Source organism: Nycticebus coucang, chromosome 3, assembly GCF_027406575.1.
Source record: "Nycticebus coucang isolate mNycCou1 chromosome 3, mNycCou1.pri, whole genome shotgun sequence".
Lineage (NCBI taxonomy): Eukaryota > Metazoa > Chordata > Mammalia > Primates > Lorisidae > Nycticebus > Nycticebus coucang.
The window spans coordinates 133,364,149-133,384,991 of NC_069782.1; the positions used below are offsets into that span (position 1 = coordinate 133,364,149).

General features: G+C 40.5%; 1 protein-coding gene across 2 annotated transcripts in view; it reads right to left on the bottom strand.

Annotated features, from left to right (window-relative positions):
- COL17A1 (collagen type XVII alpha 1 chain) overlaps positions 1-6,276 on the bottom strand; it is a 49,125-nt gene extending 42,849 nt beyond the window's left edge. For both annotated transcript variants that reach the window (XM_053583161.1, XM_053583160.1), the window contains exons 1-2: positions 6,061-6,276; positions 1,121-1,183 (exon numbers count right to left, since the gene is read on the bottom strand). In XM_053583161.1, coding sequence (XP_053439136.1) covers positions 1,121-1,172 — 52 coding nt within the window. In that variant the 5' untranslated portion in view covers positions 1,173-1,183; positions 6,061-6,276. The remainder of the gene's footprint in view (positions 1-1,120; positions 1,184-6,060) is intronic.
- Between the last annotated feature and the right edge of the window lie 14,567 nt (positions 6,277-20,843).

Genomic DNA, 20,843 nt, shown 5'->3' on the forward strand with positions numbered 1-20,843 from the left:
GGAGCTGGGGTCACTGGTCCCTAAAAGCAGACTTCCTGTGTGTGGGTGTGTGTGTGCACAGGTGCATGTGGGAGGGTGGCGAGGGGAGAAAGTGGAGGAAGATGGTGCAGGATCTTGTGGCCTTTTCAGCTGTGCAACTGGCTCCCGTTCCATGCCACACATCCCGCACTGGCGCCACCCTCCTTCCCACTGCGTTTTCCTAATTAATTTGGTTGTTCTAGCAGGAACATGGGGTTATCAACATAGCAGAAACAGCATTCAATGCATAAAAGGAAATGGCTTTTCGGAGTAAAGTGGCAGCTTGATTTGAATAATAGTTCTTGAGCTTTCACTAACCCTCTCATTGTATAGGCCTTTGGGATTTTTTTGAGACATAAAAATAATTTATTTCCTAACCTAAAGTTCCAAATTTTTTTTTTTATTGGCAATATACGAAAGTCATAGACTAAGTGAAAAAGTTCTCAAACTTAGAGTTGCTAGGGGGACAGTTTAAGTGTGTCTGAATCTATCATTTGGGCAGTTTCACAAAATAAATGTGTTTTCGGTGTAGATTTTGACTATGACATCAGTATTCTTTCAACTCTGCCTCTGCAATAACTGTGATATTATACATCTAGGTTTCCACTGCCCTGTATCCTAAATAGGAGATGGCTCAATAACCTATGGTGATTTTATTAAAATGCTATCATTAAAAATGCTGGTTATGAAAATTAGACATGAAAAATGGTGACTTTCATCCCTGAGGAAAAGGCAGGACACATTTTGGTTACAAGTATTTTAAACTAAGAGCCATCATATGGGAAAGAATAGAGTTTATAGGGTGGCACCTATGGCTCAAGGAGTAGGGCGTCAGCCCTGTATACCAGAGGTGGTGGGTTCAAACCCAACCCTGGCCAAAAACTGCAAAAAAAAAAAAAAATAATAATAATAATAGCGTCAACCTTCCTAATGCTGTGACCCTTTAATACAGTTGGGTTGAGAACCACTGCTGGAGAGGAACATATGTTTTAAACCATGTAGTGGTCGTGGTGGAATTATGAACAAATTATTCATTGTTTCCAAATTTGCATTACTTTTATAATGAAGCAATTATAAATAAGAGAAGTTCTGATGCTCTTACTTCTTTCTGTGACTTCAGTGCCATCTCGTTTGTTTTTCTTGGTTACATCCATACCATAGCCACCTGCAGGAAGACCCGGAAACCGTGAGGCCACATCTCCTACGGCTGTTTTTAATAAGCAGAGGCTCCCACTGTGCAAGCTGAGAACTCAAAACTTGATTCCTTGGATTCAAAGCATAATCCTTTCATTGCATATTTTTTTTCTTTTAATTTTGGATTAATATGTGGGTACATATGGTTAGGTTACATTTTCATGTTTGTAAGGTAAAGTTCCAGTTGTAGCTGAGTCCTTCGCTCAGCCCGTGTGTCATACACTCATTAGGTGGGTACTTACCTAACCCCATCCCACCTCTTTTTGAATTTAATTGTGTTTTTATCCCATGTAGGCATTTAGTTGTTAATCTACTAGTTTCAGCTTAGTATTGAATACATCAACCCATGAATGGATTAATAAACTATGGCATTGTGTACCATGGATGACTATTCAGTCATGACATTTCTTTTTTTACAAGAGTCTTTCCCATTTCTTGTCATCAGGCATAGTAGAGATTAATCTAATTGTTCTAGTTTGATATTGTTCCTTTGTGCTGGGGTCTTATTTTCAGAATCTAATTGATCAGACTGCCTCCTGCTTGGCATTAAGGGGCTTGCATAGCAGATGGGCTGCCCTGACCTTTGTTTGACTATAAAATCTCCCTCGTTGCCGTGGTGATAAGTAGCGGAAGGGAGTCTATCAGGGCACTCTGTGCTATCATCTAATTCATTTTGATGCAACCCGTCATGTTCAGCGCTTTATATGGAGCTCTATGCATATAAGACATTCACGCTTCATTATTCAGAGTCTGGATGTGAGGCTGGTACTTGATGGATTTAAACCAGGATGAAAATCATTGAATTTGTCATACATGTGGAACTTTATACTTCAAGGTATGGAATTTTTTGTCATCATAACCAGCTCTCATATGCTTATCTGCAGACATCAGTGGGTAAAATAGATGATGAAAATCTGCAAAAATTGCAGAGCTGTGTAGGAATATACATACTTATTTGTGTTTTCTATGTTTTTCCCTTCACATTATACTGCTCCTGAAAAGGAAATTCATTGCAATCTTGTTTGCTGTGTCCCTAAGCGTGGATAGTGTAAAGCAGGGCTGACGTCAGGAGTGGGGCCTTGAGGACTTAGCCTTAAACACACAGAACATCATCACGAGGATCCCGCCCACACTGAGGTCTTCTTGCTGCAATGCCTGGTCTCAGGTTCCAGAAGGACTTGAAAGCAGGCTTTCCCTATGTTCCCTGCCCTCCCTTCCCCGTCTCTTCCTCCTGGTTTATCCTTTGGTTGCAGTTCAAGCTGGATTCTAGAGTTCCAAGGCATGTCATTTTTGCCCTGCCTGTGCTGCCTGGAGACTTCAGGGTTGATTTATTCACCAGGCACAATGGGTCCTATGATTAGGCTCATGGCACTTTGGAGGGGTCCATAAAAATATTTTAATTCTTTTAACATCAAAAGGAAAAACAAACATAATCTAACCTGGATTACATTCTTCTTTATACCAATGGAGTTGTAAAATATAATTTTAGAAAGTTTTTAATGAGGAAGGGGCCCACAAAGGCAAAACTGTCTAGAGCTCAGGAAAGTCATAATGTGGCCCTGGGTTACTTCCCTCCTAAAAACCAAGACCACATGAGACCAGCTAGCTGATCAACTACCTGGTGTTAGCTTCAGGGCCTGGTCAAATGTGCCAACTTCTTGCTCATCGATTTTTCTTAAACACAGCTGTAGGCAAGGAATGAGGCATCATGAAAAAATCCTAGCTGGATCTGAGAGGCCATAGACTATCTTTATGTGTATGTTTCCTGGAACCTAGAGGAGGGGCTTCATAAACAGGTTAATGGGGAAGGCTATCCTCGTTAGAAGACCAAAGCTGGCCTGGGACTCTATAACTCGTATGCCTTGTATCAAGCAAACCAACATGCAGCTGATCCGCTCTTTGAAATCCTTTTTTAAATATTAATTACTTTTGGTAACTTAGAAGCCCATTTACACATCGTTTTGATCATTAGCTATGGACCAGGAGGCATTTGGAGAAATTAAACATTTAAATGTACCTACTGCTGGTGGGGAGGTGACTAACTCTCCAGGATGGTACCTGAATCCATATTAAATATTGTCTTGAAAGGAACTGTTTATAACAATCCACAGGCTCTTATTTCCCACAAGTTATTGCATCTTTTGATTCATCAAGTGAAAGTTGCTACCAGTGGCTGTACACTCCGGATTGGCTATAGTGCTTGTTGCATTTAGGCAGACGTTAGCTTGGTTTGCTGAGTTCAGTCTCCAGGCAGCAAACCTGACATGTTTTGCCTGTTCTTTCTATATCCAGAAAAATAACAGGCATTTCTAGCTATAGCCCTCCATCTTTTCACTAAGTCCTAATAACAAAAACTTGATTTCTGCAGCAAAAATCCAAGGGTTCCTCAACTTCCAGAGGGTAGGAAGTGAAGGCCTACTGAGACATTTGAAGGGGTCCCTCGCTAGAAGTGCCCAGTGCATAGACCCTGCCCTGGGTAGGGACAGGTAGGTCCTCTCTCTTAGCCTGCAGCCACTCAAATGACAAAGAGCCAGACCGACAGCCTGAGGTGTCAAGGATGTGTCAGGAGGTGGACTCCTTTAAACCCAATGTAAGAGGAAGCTTTCTATAAGTGAGTTATTAAATGGAGAGTGATGGGCTGAGACACAAACCTAGACCAGGATCATCCAGGAGACCTGCAGCATTCTAGAAGGACTTCTTTTTTAAACATTTTAAGTGCTGATAGTTTTTTAAAGTGTAGTGTTAGGGAAAGAAGAGTTTTCTGACCACGTACGTGCCCGAGCCTGCCTCCCTTACAGTACCTGCCAGGGCACTCGCCTTCCAAAAGCAGTACTCAATGGAACCACCATCAAACAGCATAATATGTAACTTCTTGGATGTTTGGCTACTTCACTAGAGCTAAGGATGAGCAGCATATTCAAGCTTTCAATCCCCAAATTATATGAATTTCCATCCGCAGATCTCAAGGGCTGCTTCGTGGTTATTCCATAGCTAATTTTCTTTGGAAGATATAAAAATGATCTCATGCCATTTTCGTATGCAAGAAGATACAGTTTAAAATCAATTCTCTACTTTCATGATTTTTTTTTTCTTTTCTACTTCATTTAAGTGATGTCAGATCCACCTAAAACTAAGCACATGGGGCTGTGGACAAACATGGACGAACCACTGTTAGTGATAACAAATCATTTCATTAACTTTGTCTTATTCTAATGACACATGAAACACTTTGTTCTTGATAGAATAAAGATAGGGAAAAAAGATAAGTGTTTTTCTCCCTATTTTTAATTTTAGGAATAAATGTTCCTGTACTGTGTTAAGGAATTACAAGTATTTTCATAGCCTCTATTACTCCAATCTCTGTACATTAAAAAATTTAAAACAAAACCAAACCAAAATTGCCGTCCACTGACTATTGACCTGATAACATAGACGGGCCAAGAACGCAGCCGGATAGCCAGGAAACAAGTGCCCTGGGGTTGTCGGTCAAAATTTTGTCTCCACAACACCCCAGAGATGGGTTTGCTTGTTCGGAATATTTGGCATCCTTGATTTTCCTGAATGGGAGGTGGTGGGCTCCAGCTTTGTGGTTGTGTGGGCTGTTTACAGTTGTTTCCTGCTACAGTTAATAATGGCAAATAAAACAAAACAAACGCAGACTTCTTTTGGTCAGTTGTCACCTAAGAATGTGCTTAGTTCTTAAGTCTGATTGGTTTCACCAGTCTGAGGTGTTTCTGTGCAAGTCTGAAGCAGGACTGTTCCCTTTAATTGCCCCATGTAAATGCTGATCAGGTTCACGAGGGTGTTTTGCAGGGCCTAAGAGTAAAATAGGCCCCTTCAAATCTCTGAAAGGCACCATCAGGGGCCAGACATCTGTTTTAGGTTAATTGTGACTCAGGTCTCTGCCTTAGAGAACATACGGGGAGCTGAGAAGAAAAGAAACAATTCTGCTTTTCAAACAAATACCTTTTAAGAAATCTTACTATACTTCACATTCGTAACAAATCCAATTATTAGACAACTGATTAATCCTCTTAGAGGTAGTAATTTGCCAAAGGTTTTGCCTTCATTTCAAAAAGTAAAGTGATAATATTAGCTGTTAACATGGTCCTGTTAGATCCCTAAAGTGGTAATTCTCACCTCAAGGTGATTTGGGGGGTGGAGGGTGAGGTGGGTCCAAAGTCGGCCAGTAAGAGTATGTACTCAGAAAAAAATTCTTTTTCTTTCTTCCTTTAAATTTGACTCTAAGAAATTCCTGTATTAATTAGATCACTTCGAAGATTTCACTTTACTTTAAGGACAGGAGCAATTTTGCAGTGTGATAAACAACAATGTTTGCCAGACCCTGAATTTCAACAGAGAGGCCCAGGCATCCCAGGGGCTCCCTCTAGAAGACACTCTGCCACGCTTACACTTGCCTGCATGTAACTTCACCTCTAAGCTGTTCTATTCTGTCTAGGGGGGAGAGAGAGAAGGAGGAGAAATTGCAGATGAGAGAGAAGGAATGATAAGCCTTATCATATTCTAAATCAAACAACTTAATATAACACCCAAGTCATTTTATGATACTGAAATACACAGGAAAATCTTGCCACCAGATTCTATGTAACTGGTCTCCAACTCTTTCCCATTCATGGATCTTCCCTGCTTCCTTTAAAAGACCCACTCTAAGCAGAATGCCTACACCAAAGCCATCATTGATAGTGAATTCATCACGTCAACTAGAATATAGAAAGTTTTTTAGAGAACTTCATCTTCTTTTCTCCAATAAACATTTAATTTCTAAATGGCAAACCTTCAAGCAAAGTCTCAGAAGAAGGGAGAAAGGTCAGTCTTCTTATTACTTACCTGGCTTGAGATTTTGCAGGAACTGGAAAGAACTTCCAATAAATCCCCGCGTCTCGTCCCCTGACGTTTTCTTCTAGAATCTGCAGTGCCCACTTTTTTTTATCCAGCCCCAGCCAAGGTGTGTTAAAGCTGAGTGATCTTTCAAAAATGTTCTTCTCTCCACCTTGTTTCTTTCTGCTCTGTGCTTCCAAACAAGTCCTGACAAAGGTGTGTCGTGGTTTACAGCCTCACTCCACCCTTCCAATTATCTGACACTTGCAGGATTTAAAAAAAAAAAAAAATCTGCCTCCAGGAATCAAACTTTACAAGAAGGCAGAAAGCTTCTCCTACCAGCTTAGATAGCTTAACCATTTATAGACCCAGGAGGAAAGGGAACAAAGGGCCAGCATAAAGGAAAGTCCCTTTTATTACTTCTACTTCCTACAGCTGGAGAATTGCCACAACTTGGTATTCTCCTTTCTTGGTGCCTTGGGATCCTGGAATCTCAGTACGAGGACACACGGCACCGAGGCACACATGTGAGGGCCTGTGGTTTGAGTGTCCGAGTTCTAGAAAACAGGTGAAGGTGGCAGGACTTTATTCAAGACCTGTTTCCCCTGGATATGCCTCTGTCTTCTTTCCTCCATTCTGACTCAAGCCAGGTCAAGTCCATCTGGAGAAAACAGTTGGTTAATTAATTGATAATGAGTTGTTAAAGACTGAAAATGCTGAGTGATTGGTAGAGTAGAGGTTTACTCTAAAAAGGAGCTTACCTGATATAGTGATGTCGACCTTAAAAGAGTGACATGTCAGTGATGGGATTTTTGGCATTTCCCCACCTGATAATGGAGAGGGATGCTATTGGGGAGGGGGAAGGACCTTCTTGTCCTTCAAAGCAGGTGACCATGTAAGTCACCATACACCTAAGGACATGTGTGGGCTTCTAGATGCCCTGTAACTCCAAATACACCCCAGGAGACTTTAGGTTTCCCTAGAGGCTCAATTTGTACCAATTTAGATCATTCTCATGAATACCTAGATGACATCTGGTCTTCCAGGGCCCCCAAAGATTAGCTTCAGACTCTTGGTGTTGGTAAAACGGGAAGTCTGAACCTGGGACTAGTTCAGGCACTCTTTGGGGGCCCTTTCCCAGTTCTGAGGCATTGTCCTAGGGAGGGAGCTGTGGGGTCCCTACAGCACAGCACCAAGGCCTGTCTGCACCCTGCTACTGTGGGCACTCACACCCCAGGGAGGGAGAGCAGACTGCTGGGAACCTCCTGTGGGGCTTGTCTCCTAAGCTGCCCCTATTCTGTGCCGGAATCACACATTTGAGAACCCTTTCAAATGAGCTAGCATTTGACATTCGTAGTCTCAGACGTTCTTGCTTTCCCCAAATAAATACTTACTCAACATTTCTGTGGTCAGTGTCATAGAAGAAGAACATTGAAAAACCCAGAAGACAGAGCTTTCAGCATAAAATTGACACATCCCTGCATCATTCATTCATTTATTCATGAATTCATGAATTAAACAGAAATATACTGGCTCCTGCTTAGAGCCAGAAACTGAACTATGTGCTGAGAGTTTAGTGGTGAAGTGCAGACGCATTTCCTATCCTTACAGAGATCACATCTAGCAGAGAAAGACAGGACTTAATGTATAGTTGGTATTATAGCAAAATACTACAGACTGGATGGCTTAAACAATGGAAATTTATTTTCTCACACTTCTGGAGGCTAGACGTTCAAGATTAAGGTGTCAACAGGTTTGATTTCTCAAACCCTTCTCCTTGGCTTGAAGATGGCTGACTGTGCTGTGTCCTCATATGGCACATCGTTGGTGTCTCTCTCTGTGTCCTAATCCCCACTTACAAGGACACTAGTCAGAGTGTATTAAGGCTCACTCTAAACGCCTCCTTTAACTTAACTCTTTAGTTAAGTTTCAAAGTTTTGTACAAATATATAACTCATAATGCAACAACTACTATAAGAATGAGTATTGGATACCATGAGAGAGCCTAAGAGGAGATTTAATCTTGGGGAGGGGTATTAGGGAAAGTCCCGCTAGGTGAGTGACATTGAAGCTAAGAGATGAAGGCCAAATGGAAATCACATGGGTGGTGGGAGGGGTCGAGAGCTTACTAGGATCTGGTGTCTGGATGGGGAAAGAATCTTCAGAAGGTGGTGAGGGGGGAGCAGAGCAGCATGGTGAGATGGAGGAAGACAGAAGAGGCCTGTGTGTCGTGGGCACCAGTGAGGGGAAGTTGGGAGCGAAGCAGGACCAGACCACACAGGCCTCAGATGCCATGGGGAGCTGTGCTGCACAGAACCTAGAAAATGCTCTTAAATCGACATTCCAGGAGTAACTCTTTACAGGTGCTGTATGAGTATTGGGATTATTAATCCTAGGAAAGAAGAGAGACTTCAAGTGATGTTTTCTAAGGTCTGTTACGCACCAGATATCTTACACCCACTATCTCACACAATCCCCTCAGCACCTCTAAGGGGTGTGTACCATTATTATTTTCAATTTATAGCTTAGAAAAGTGACTTTCAACAGGCTGAGCAATCAAGCCAAAGGTCTTACATCCCATAAGCAGCAGAGCCTGTACTCCATTTGACTCTTGAAGCCTAGTTTCCCACTGCTTTGTGTGTTGTTAAAATGTAAGTATACCCAAAGCCTTGAAATGGAAAAAAAAATAGACAATATCATGTATGAAAACAGATAAGGCTGAGGACAAGTGACAACTCAAATAAAACCCAAAATCATCTAAGCAATGGGGATGTTTTCAGTTGACAGCATTATAGTTTTTGTTTTTTTGGTTGGTTTTTTTGTTGAGACAGAGTTTCACTATGTTGCCCTTGGTAGAGTGCCGTGGTGTCACAGCTCACAGTAACCTCAAACTTTTGGGCTTAAGCGATTCTCTTTCCTCAGCCTCCCAAGTAGCTGGGACTACAGGAGCCTGCCACAATACCCAGCTATTTTTAGTTGTAGTTATCATTGTTGTTTAGCAGGCCCAGGCCAGTTTCAAACCCTCCAGCCTGTGTATGTGACTGATGACATAACCACTATGCTACAGGCGCCAAGCCAGCATTATAGTATTGCAATAACCTATTGTTGATTTAAAATAGAAATCTGTCCAGAGGACTGGGCAACCCTAAACCAATCAATTATTCACCAACAACTACTATATAAAACCAAACATGTTAAGCAACCTCCAGAATCCTATAATCATATTGGTATTTTCCAGGTACAATGGAGATCATGGACCCATGATAGATAAAGTCCAAAGTTAATTGACTGAGAATCCAGGAAGCTAACTGAATAGCTGATAATCCTGTGCACATGTGAGCGTGTGCACGGCCCAGCACATTCTCACGTGGATGTGTGTGCTGTTTGCAGAATCCTATACTAGACATTTTGGTGGAGAAGAAAATTAAAAGCAGCCAAGTTCTAGTTACTCAGGGTTCATAGTTCATTATACTTGGCATAACCATGACTAAGACTTAAGTTGGTACATGGAGTGAAAGAAACCTTATGTTCATTCGACATTCGTAGTTTAAGTTCCTACCATATGTCTGTTACTAATGGAGTAAATGTTTAAATTAACCAGAAAACAGCAAAATTCTGGCCAAAATGAAGAAGCAAAGAGTCAGCTTATGGAAATAGAAATGACTAAGACACCGGAAAGGTGTCTGTATCCCGACTGCATTTGGGGCTATGTTGATGAGTCACATTAATCATTTCTTGATTGATAAAGAAATAAAAGTTCCATAAAAGGTAACTGGAAAAATAGTCACAGTTCCAAAATTATCTACTGACTTTTCAATGGGCTAGGGAGAAAGGATGTCTGCTCATGTGTGGCTCACATTGGTACCAAGTGACGGGAGGGTCATCACTCACTGAGCAATGTGAGGACAGGTGGGCTCTGCTTCCTGCGGCTGATGCATTTCTGAAAAGGGTGAGTGCTTTTGTCAGTGACTGTTGACTACCTCATTAATCTTTGTAAATGCAGATCTTCTTTGTGTGTTTGCTTTAAAGGGTTGTACACCCTGCAGTGACTCTTCTGTGACTCTCATAAAACAGCATCACTTGGCAGTTCTACCCTGAGCTTATGACGCTCTCGTCCAGGGATTCTAAAGCTCTGGGACACATTTGCTCTCTGTTCCTAAGAGACCGTGAGAAGTGAAGCCTCCTGAGAAGAAGATGAGAGAAAATAATTTTATATTTAGTGAGATAATTCCAGTATCTACAGTTGTTGATTCAGTCTTTTGTTGGACAGTAAATCCACTGACTTAAAAAAATTCCTACATATTAAAATAAAAACAATGCGATAATTATCGGTCATCGTTTGCCACTGCAGTTCTAAAACTAGAAAGCCATATTTCTGCATGTGCCCCTGGAGAATAAGGCTTCCCTGTAAACAGTTATGACAACAGCTTATGTCGCTGTTCGCGCAGCAGGTTGGCTTTTGGAAGGCTGGAGCTGAGAGTGTCCTGATTCCTGCCCTTCGCCTGTGGTTAAGGTCTCCACCTGCTCTTCCTGTCTGTAATGCCCCTTCAGTTGTCCCTAGCTGCGTTCCTTGCTGCCTTTATTCACATACAATGACAAAAGCACTGTGGTTTTCTTTCTTCCATTCCCAACTTCAGCTCTATTCATTTTTTTATCCACTTAAAACTCCTACGTATTGTTGAGTGAAGAAACCACTGCCTATTGCGTGTCTACCATGAGCATTGAGTGTACAGGTACAATTGAGGGTAAGCTGTAAAACCTGCCTTCTAGGAATTTGCAATGTAAAGAAAAAAGATGTGTGGATATATTCCCCACATCCCCACATACACAAATAATGACAATATAGGGAAGAATGTAACCTGGAGGTTACATAGAAGTCCACTCCCTGCTGGAGGCTTTAGCCAATGTCTCCTGAAAGAGGTGCCATTTGAGCCTTGGAGGATGGGTGGTAGTGAGAAGCTGAAGGTGGAGGAGAAATTTCAAGTCTGGCATGAGAGTCACAGACATAGGAAGGAGTGGAAGGACAGGTGCAAGGAAGGGGAGAGGACAGGAGAGCTTGGAAGCCCAGGATGTGCCGGTCTCCTAGAGGGGACTCTGAAGTGCCAGCCTAAGGTGTGTCCATGTTATTCTGAGGGTAAGGGGTGTTGTCAGATGTTCTGGTGTGCTGAACAAGGAATGATTTGGTGCTGACATAGACCGTAGAGCAGTACAGAAAGTAATGAGAACACTATAGCAATAGCTTAATGAAAAACTTGAGCTTGAGCAAGGCAAAGAAGAGAAAGGAAAAGAACTAAACAGGGCAAGATCAGTAAGTCTGGATGGAAACAATGACTTTCACTTACCAGTTGCCCTTAGGATGAGAAGGGATGCAGGCCTGGGGGGAGGCTGAGATTTTTCCAAGCCGTCCACAGACCACCGAGACTTCTCTCCCCTTCTCTGCCAAGTTACTTTTTCAGCGTGTGCAGCCTTCCAGTGGAGGATACGAAAACAACAAGATTTTTCCCTTTGGATTGAACTCTTCCTTGCCCCCATTTTGTTCTGTGCTCACTACCTAACACATCATGAGTGGGAAGCTTTAAAAAATGGCTTAGTTTTCTGTCTTGAAGAATTCAGATGTCAAGACTTTAGGATAATATTAATATCACCTGTAGGTGATACATATAATTAGTTTAAAACCACCATAGATTATTTCTGACACATGCTCTATTAAATTATCTGTAACTTATTTCTAATGTTTTAACATTTATAAATTAGTTTTATCAAAAGACAACAATGAGACCAAGAAATGTTAGCTTTAGCAGTTCCTCCCCTTTTGCTGTGGTTTGAATATGTCCCCCAAAGTTCATATGCTGGAAACTTAATTCCCAACAGCATGCAGAGGTGGACCTTTAAGAGGTGATCCGATCATGAAGGCTCTGCCCTGCTGAATAGATTAATGCCATTATTGTGGGAGTAGGTTTATTATCACTGGAATGGGTTCCATATGAAAGGGATGAATTCAGCTCCTCTCTCTTTCTCTCCCTCTCTCTGTGTGTTTCCCAAATAATGCCTTCTGCCATGACATAGCAAGAAGGCCCCCACCAGGTACCAACCCTTCAATGTTGGACTTCCCAGCCTCCAGAATCATGAACCAAATACATTTCTTTTCTTTATAAATTACCCAGGCTCTGGTATCCTGTTATAGAAGCACAAAACAGATTAAGATACTTTTCCTAATCAGAGAAAGAATATCCCTTGGATTTCAAAACATTCCCCTTATTAGTGGAAGAAATGAAAATCCTCCTGTCAGGGTGGGAAGTCATTTCTGGAACTTGTGTTTGGGAATGTTTACCTGCCTGCCCCTGGCAGAGTGAAGGTTGTCTGAGAACCGAGGCAAGGCAACTCATCTGTATTTTGTTTGCTCAGAAATGACAGAGGAGAGATGTTAGAAGTGTGTCCAGGAGAGGAAATGTTTGATGCTGCTCACAGAAAAAGGTATGATGTCGAAAGTGAATGATTTTATGTAAATAGACCAATAGTTTCTACAACCCATGGAAATCTGTGTTAAGTTTGATCTCTATTGAGGAGCAGGTAAAAACAATTCAATAAAACAGCAGGAAGCCACCTGGCAGGTGAATTTATTACTGGATTTTAAAGGCTTTTAGCTCAAAGAGCTGAAAAGTCTGCATCAGGTGATGAGCAGTCTTTTGTGCTCTAGGCCATGATTCAGGAGATGGGCTTGGTTCTCACAAAACATGTCCACACAAAGACTATCTTCATTAACATGAAGACCTCACCCTATTGTCTGGTTTGTGGTTGCCACAATTTTCCTCACGGGTATATTTCCTCTGGTACACAGACTCAACGCTGAGAATCGGGCTTCATTACCTATCATACCCACTGACTCAACATCCCATTGATGATAGGATTCCTCTAAAATTTTCTGGACCACTGTTATGCCAGTGGTTTCCAGTGTGTGTTTTGAGGAGCCTGGTGTTTGAGCAATTTGCCAGAATCAGATACAAATGAGATAATTTGCATCTGGTAAAATTCACTCTTTTTAGTGTCCTGTGCATTCTGGCAAGTGTATAGTCACAGAACCACCACCATATTCAAATTACAGAACAGTTCAATTCCACCCTCGAAATTCCCTTGTGCTCCATTGTGGCCCATCCCCATCTCCAGTTCCTGGCAACTTCTGATCTATTTTTTATCCCTGTAGTTTTGTTTTGTCCAGAATGGCATATAAATAAAATTGTGCCATTTGTAACCTTTTGAGTCTGGCTTTTTTGACCTAGCATTTCAGATTTGTTTATGTTGTAAAACATTCTTAGTTTGTCTCTTTTTATTGCTGACTAATATTCCATTGTTTGGATTTATAATTGTTTCCAGGGGTCCTCAAACTACAGCCCGCAGGCCAAATGAGGCGGTGTGATTGTATTTGTTCCTGTTTTGTTTTTTTACTTCAAAATAAGATATGTGCAGTGTGCATAGGAATTTGTTCGTAGTTTTTTTTTTTTTTTTTAACTATAGTCTAGCCCTCCAACGATCTGAGGGACAGTGAACTGGCCTCCTGTTTAAATGTTGATGGGTAGTTACATGTTGATGGATAGTTTCTAATTTTTGTCAATTGTGAATAAAGCTGTTGTCAACATTCATGTACATATTTTATATGAACATAAATGTTCATTTCTCTTCAGTAAATAACTAGAAAGAAAATGCTGGCCTGGGTAAACATATATTTAACTTCATAAGAAACTGGCAAATGGTTTTTCAAAGTGTTTGTACCATTTTATGTTCCCATCAGCAACATGTAAGAGTTCTAGATGTTCTGCATCATTGCCAGCTCTTGCTATTATCGATTTGTTTGATTTTAGCCATCTGGAGTGGTATTTCATTGTGGTTTTTATTTCCATTTCTCTAGGGCCTAATGATGTGGTTCATCTTCTCATGTGCTTATTTGCTATTAATATACCTTCTTTGGTAGTGTGTAGTCAAATCTTCACCCATTTTAAAATTGAGTTGTTTTCTTATTATTAAATTCTGATAGCTCTTTATGTGTATAGATACATGCCCTTTATCAGATAGGTGTTTTTGAAAATATTTTCTCCTAGTCTATGGCTAGACTTGCCATTTTCTTTTTTTTTTTTTTTTTTGAGACAGAGCCTCAAGCTGTCACCCTAGGTAGAGTGCTGTGGCATCACAGCTCACAGCAACTTCCAACTCCTGGGCTCAAGCAAGTCTCCTGCCTCCGCCTCCCAAGTAGCTGGGACTACAGGCGCCCGCCACAATGCCCAGCTATTTTTTAGTTGTAGCCATCATTGTTGTTTGGTGGCCTGGGCTGGATTTGACCTGCCAGCTCAGGTGTATGTGGCTGGCACCTTCACTGCTTGAGCTACAGACGCCAAGCCAGGACTTGCCAATTTCTTAACAAGGTCTTTTGGAGAGGCAGTCCAATTTATTTTTTTCTATTATGAATCATATTATTGATGTCATATCTAAGAAATTTTTGCCTAATCCATATTTACAAGGATTTTCTTACGTATTTTCTTCTAGAAAAGTTATCATTTGCGGCTTTACATTTATGTTTACAAACCATTTTGAGTTAATTTGTGCATAAAGCAAGAGGTGAGGATCAAAGTTTAGTTTTAAAGTTTTTTTATTTTAAATTTTTTTCTAGAGATGAGGTCTTGCTATTTGCCCAGCCTGAACTCAAACTCCTGGGCTCAAGAAATCCCCCTGCCTCAGTCTCCCAAGTAGCTGGGACTACAGACACATGCCTCTGTGCCCAGCTGAAGGTTTATTTATTTATTTTTTTATATAACTCTGTCCAGTTTCTCTAAAACCATTTGTTAAAAATATTACCTTTTTTCCCATTGAATTTCCCTTCCAACTTTATCAAAAATCAACCACTTACATAAGCATAGATCTATTCTTATTCTTCTATTATGTTCTTTTGATCTACGGATCCACCCTTCACCAATACCATACTGTCTTAATTGTTGCAGCAATAAGTCTTGAAATCAGAAAGTGTAAATCCTTTGGATGTTTCCATTGTGTAATGGTGAGTGCTTTGGACTCTGAATCCAGAAAGTGTAAATCCTCCAACTTTGGCGTTTTGACTGTTCTAGTTCCTTAGTTTTTCCAAATAAATTTTAAAATTACCTTGTTGATTTCCATAGAAAATCTTATTGGTAAATATATTGAGGTTGTATTGAATTATGGAATAACTTGGGGAATACACAATATCTTAACCATATGAGTCTTGCAATCCACAAATATGGCATATCTTTTCATTTACATACGTCTTTTTGATTTCTTTTATCAGTGTTTTACAGTTGTCAGCATACAGACCTGGCGCATGTTTTGTTAGGTTTATACCAAAGTATTTAATATTTTATGGTGCTATTTTAAATACTTTCAAAAAATTTTATTTTCTAATTTTTCCATTAATAGCATAAGGAAGTATAGTCAGTTTTCCATATTGGCTTTTACACTGTAATGTTGCTAATCATACTTAATAGGTCTAGTACAATTTTGGATGTTCTTTGGAATTTTTTATGTAGATAGTCATATCATTTGTGGATCTGTGGATGATAATGACTCTTAAAATGATTCGTATTTTCAATAAAGAAATGCCTTTTACTTCTTTTCTTGCACACTGCCTAGAGAGCGTCTAGTGCAATGTTAAGTAGAGTAATAAGTGAGCATATCTTTGATTTGTTCCCGATCTTGGAGGAAAGGTCTTAGTGTTTTCCCACTATGTATTATGTTAGCAGTAGGCCTTTTGTAGACTCCCTCTATTGGACTGAGAAAACTCCCTTCATTCCTAGTTTGCTGAGAATTATTTATAAAATCATGAATGAGTGTTGTCAAATGCTTTTTGTGCATCTATTGAAAAATTATACGATTTATCTTTTTCAGTCTATTGGTATGGCAGTTACATTGATTTTTTAAAAATTTAGTTCTTTGTATTATTTAAATGTCTTTAGTGCTTAGTGAGGCATTATACTCATGGTTTCTTTTAGTTAGTTAGATACGGTTTCTTTGAGGTCTTTGAAGTGATTAAAATGGCTGATTTAAAGTTCTTATCTAATAAATCTAATGTCTGAGCTCTCTCAGAGATAGTTTTTACCAAATACTTTTGTATTTCTTTACTATGTATAAGTTATACTTTCCTGTTTTTTTCTCTTCTTGTCTCATAATTATTTTTTAGTTTTTGACAACACAATGTTTCGATTATCTATATGGTAAATCTGAAAACCGTATTCTGCTCCTTCCCAGGGTTTGTTGTTGCTGTTTGCTACCGTTTTTTATATTTTTTCATGGCTTTCCTGAACTAATTCTGTAAAGTCTGTACTTGTTATATGTGGTCACTAGAGTCTCTATCCAGCTAGCATAGTGCTCAGCTAAGATTAGACAGAGATTTCCTTCCTTAAATGCCTGGAATCAGTGGGTCTCTCATTTCCTGCCAAGGGATTCTGTGTGCATGTTGGAGGCCACATTCAACATTCAGCACTGCAGTTGGCAACTCTGCCTTCATCTTTGCTTCCTGCATCACAGAGCCCTGAAGTCATCCATAAGGGAGAGAGTAGGGACTCTCAGGTCCTTCCTGACCCCACCTACATCCTATGTATGTGCACAGCCTTCAAGATTCCCAGAAACTTCTTGGGACTTGTTAAACTCCTGTGGATATCTTATTCCTCAGTTCTTCCTTTTAAGCTTTTTGGTAGCCTACTGTTTGTCCCAACTGTTATCCAGGGCCTCAGGTAGCCACAATGTTATGACAATTGCACCTAATTGTTTTTGACAAAGGCCCAAGGGAAAAGGCTTCTATGGGGAATGAGCTCTGAGTCAGGTCAAATGAAGATAATCTTATAAGTGGAATCTTCTTAGATTTCAGAGTACATGATTGCTTTGCAACATCAGTTATCTGATAAATTCAGGAAATGTATGATTTTGTAGTTCACCTGGCTTTTATTGTTCCTAGTGTGGTAGCAATGCTCATTTCAACTTTGTACATTCCAGGCACATGTGGAACTCCTACTTTTTTTTTTAATTAGCAAACATCTGGGGATTTGTCTTGTCTGACCTGACCTGGTTTCCCACGGAAAAGATCTGATGCCGTTTGAAGGTTCATAAATGGAATGCCAATGACAGTTTGTTGTTGACATCTTGCTGCCACAGCCCTCAGATGCTGCTGGTTGATGTGCTGCTTTAGCTTCACCAAATAATCCTTGCAGAGAGGGGCCAGGATGCAAATATGAAATAAAGAATTGGACACTGTGGAAATCCAGAAGACAGGAAGGCATCAGTGGAGACTGGGCAGTGGCAGATACCCTCTCCCCTTCTCTTGCCCAGCTGGAATGTGGTAATATTGAGAGTTTTTTTGCCAGAATTGGTCATCTCAGCCTAAAGAAGGAAATGAAGACACAGCTTTATCTGAAACACTATTAAAGGGTCTTCTCATAAGATGAGTATAAAATCTTGAGATACCGCCCGGACCTCTGTAAGAGCTCTGCCGTGATGGCAACTGGTGCCTGCCTGGACCTCTGTAAGAGCTGTGCTGCCCAGACCTCCATAAGAACTGCACCTTGACCGTGATCAGCACCAGCCCGGACCTCGGTAAGAGCTGCGCCATGACCCCGACCTGCGACCCGCACCCGCCAGCCCTCAGCACGCCCTGACCAGGAACCGCAGGAGCCATGCAGCCCCATGTCCTCCCTCCTGTACCCTCCCTGCCTCCACACCGGCCTGCTTGACTGGCCAGGGACTCTGGTAGCCGCATGCCCTCCAGAGCCCTCCCTGCCACTGCCCAGAGCCCTTCTCCTGGCCAGAGACTGCTGGAGCCTTGGGCTCTCTGTGCCAAAGTCACTGGGTTCCAGGCACTCCCAGAACCGTGTGCACCCCCCCAACCCCCCTGTGGCTGGATCCGGGTGTGTCACACTCCGGAGCTGCTCCCACAACCAGAACTCCCTGGCTGGGGCAGCCCCAGAGAAACTACACAGAGTCTTTGCCCTAGAAAGATCCAGCAACAATAGAGTGATCTTTGCTCTACAAAGATCCAGCAGCAATAGAGTGATTCCGCTGGGGTCTAATCTTGGAAAGACACCTCCCCAACTCTGAGAATGGCCAGAGGCAATGGTGAAAAACAATCATGAGACGAAATCAACAGAAAAACTCTGGCAATATGAATAATCAGAGTAGATCAACTCCCCCAAGGATCAATGGGGCAGACACAGCACAAGATCTCATGCACAAACAAATAGCTGAGATGTCAGAAATCGAATTCAGAATCTGGATAGCAAATAAGATTGAATTAGAATTCCAAGCAGTAACCCAAAAGATATCTCAAGAATTCAACGAATTCAAAGACCAAATGACCAAAGATTTTGACACATTGAGACAAGAAGTTGTAGCCCTTAAAGATCTGAGAAACACAATAGAATCCCTCAGTAACAGAATGGAGCAAGCAGAAGAAAGGATTTCTGACATTGAAGACAAAGCTTTTGAACGCTCCCAAACTCTCAAAGAGGAAGAGAAATGGAGGGCAAAAACAGATCACTCTCTCAGAGAACTCTGGGATAATTAGAAGAAAACCAATATTCATCTTATAGGGATCCCCGAAAGCAATGAAGTGGCTTCACAAGGCACAGAGTCTCTTCTTCATGATATTATGAAGGAGAACTTTGCAGACATGCCAAGAGATTCTGAAATTCAGATAGCAGACAGTTTCAGAACTCCAACATGACTCAACCCAAATAAGACATCCCCCAGACAAATCATAATCAATTTCACTAAAGTTAAAATGAAGGAGAAAATTCTGAAAGCAGCCAGATGAAAGAAAACCATCACCTACAAGGGCAAGAATATTAGAATAACTGCAGATCTCTCTGCTGAAACCTTTCTAGATAGAAGAGGATGGTCATTGATTTTTAATCTCCTAAAACAAAATAATTTTCAACCCACGATCCTGAACCCAGTTAAACTGATTTTCATTTATGATGGAGAAATTAAATACTTCAATGACATTCACATGTTGAAGAAATTTGCCATAACTAAACCAGCTCTCCAGGATATTCTCAGCCCTATCCTCCATAAAGACCAGTGTAATACTCCACCACAAAAGTAAACCCACCCAGAAAATTTTGATCAAATTCCACCAGATTCTCGAAAGACTTATCAATATTCTCAATTAATGTGAATGATTTAAATTGTCCTCTAAAGAGGCACAGGTTGGCTGACTGGATACAAAAACTCAAGCCAGATGTCTGCTGCATACAAGAATTGCATCTTACATTAAAAGACAAATATAGACTCAAGGTGAAGGGATGGTCATCTATATTCCAGGCAAATGGAAAGCAGAAAAAAGCAAGTGTTGCAATCCTATTCACAGACGCAATAGGCTTTAAACTAACCGAAATAAGGAAGGATAAGGATGGACACTTCATATTTGTTAAAGGTAATACCAAATATGATGAGATTTCAATTATTAATATTTATGCACCCAACCAGAATGCACCTCAATTTATAAGAGAAACTCTAACAGACATGAGCAACTTGATTTCCTCCACTTCCATAGTAGTTGAAGATTTTAACAGCCCTTTAGCAGTGCTGGATAGATCTTCCAAAAAGAAGCTAAGCAAAGAAATTTTAGATTTAAACTTAAACATTCAACATCTGGACTTGACAGACATCTACAGAACATTTCATTCTAACAAAACTGAATACACATTCTTCTCATCAGCCCACGGAACATACTCCAAAATCGACCATATCCTAGGCCACAAATCTAACCACAGCAAATTTAAAAAAATAGAAATTATTCCTTGCATCTTCTCAGACCATCCAGGAATAAAAGTTGAATTCAATAACAACAGAAATCTGCATAACCATACAAAAACGTGGAAGCTAAATAACCTTATGCTGAAGGATAGATGGGTTATAGACGAGATTAAGAAGGAAATTTGCCAAATTTTTGGAGCAAAACAACAATCAAGACATGAATTATCAGAACCTCTGGGATACTGCAAAGGCAGTCCTAAGAGGGAAATTTATAGCACTGCATGCCTTCCTCAAGAAAATGGAAAGAGAGGAAGTTAATAACTTAATGGGACATCTCAAGCAACTGGAGAAGGAAGAACACTCCAACCCCAAACCCAGCAGAAGAAAAGAAACAACCAAAATCAGAGCAGAATTAAATGAAATTGAAAACAAAAGAATTATACAACAGATCAATAAATCCAAAAGTTGGTTTTTTGAAAAGATCAATAAAATAGATAAACCTTTGGCCAACCTAACCAGGAAAAAAAGAGTAAAATCTCTCATTTCATCAATCAGAAATGGTAACGATGAAATAACAACAGACCCCTCGGAAATTCAAAAAATCCTTAACGAATACTACAAGAAACTCTACTCTCAGAAATATGAAAATCTGAAAGAAATTGACAATACCAGGAAGTATGCCACCTACCAAGACTTAGCCAGAATGAAGTAGAAATGTTGAACAGGCCTATATCAAGTTCTAAAATAGCATCAACTATACAAAATCTCCCTAAAAAGAAAAGCCCAGGACCAGATGGCTTTATGTCAGAATTCTACCAAATCTTTAAAGAAGAACTAGTACCTATATTACTAAACCTCTTCCAAAATATAGAAAAAGAAGGAATATTACCCAACACATTCTATGAAGCAAACATCACCTTGATCCCCAAACCAAGGAAACACCCAACAAGAAAAGAAAATTATAGACCAATATCACTAATGAATATTGATGCTAAAATATTCAATAAGATCCTAACAAACAGAATCCA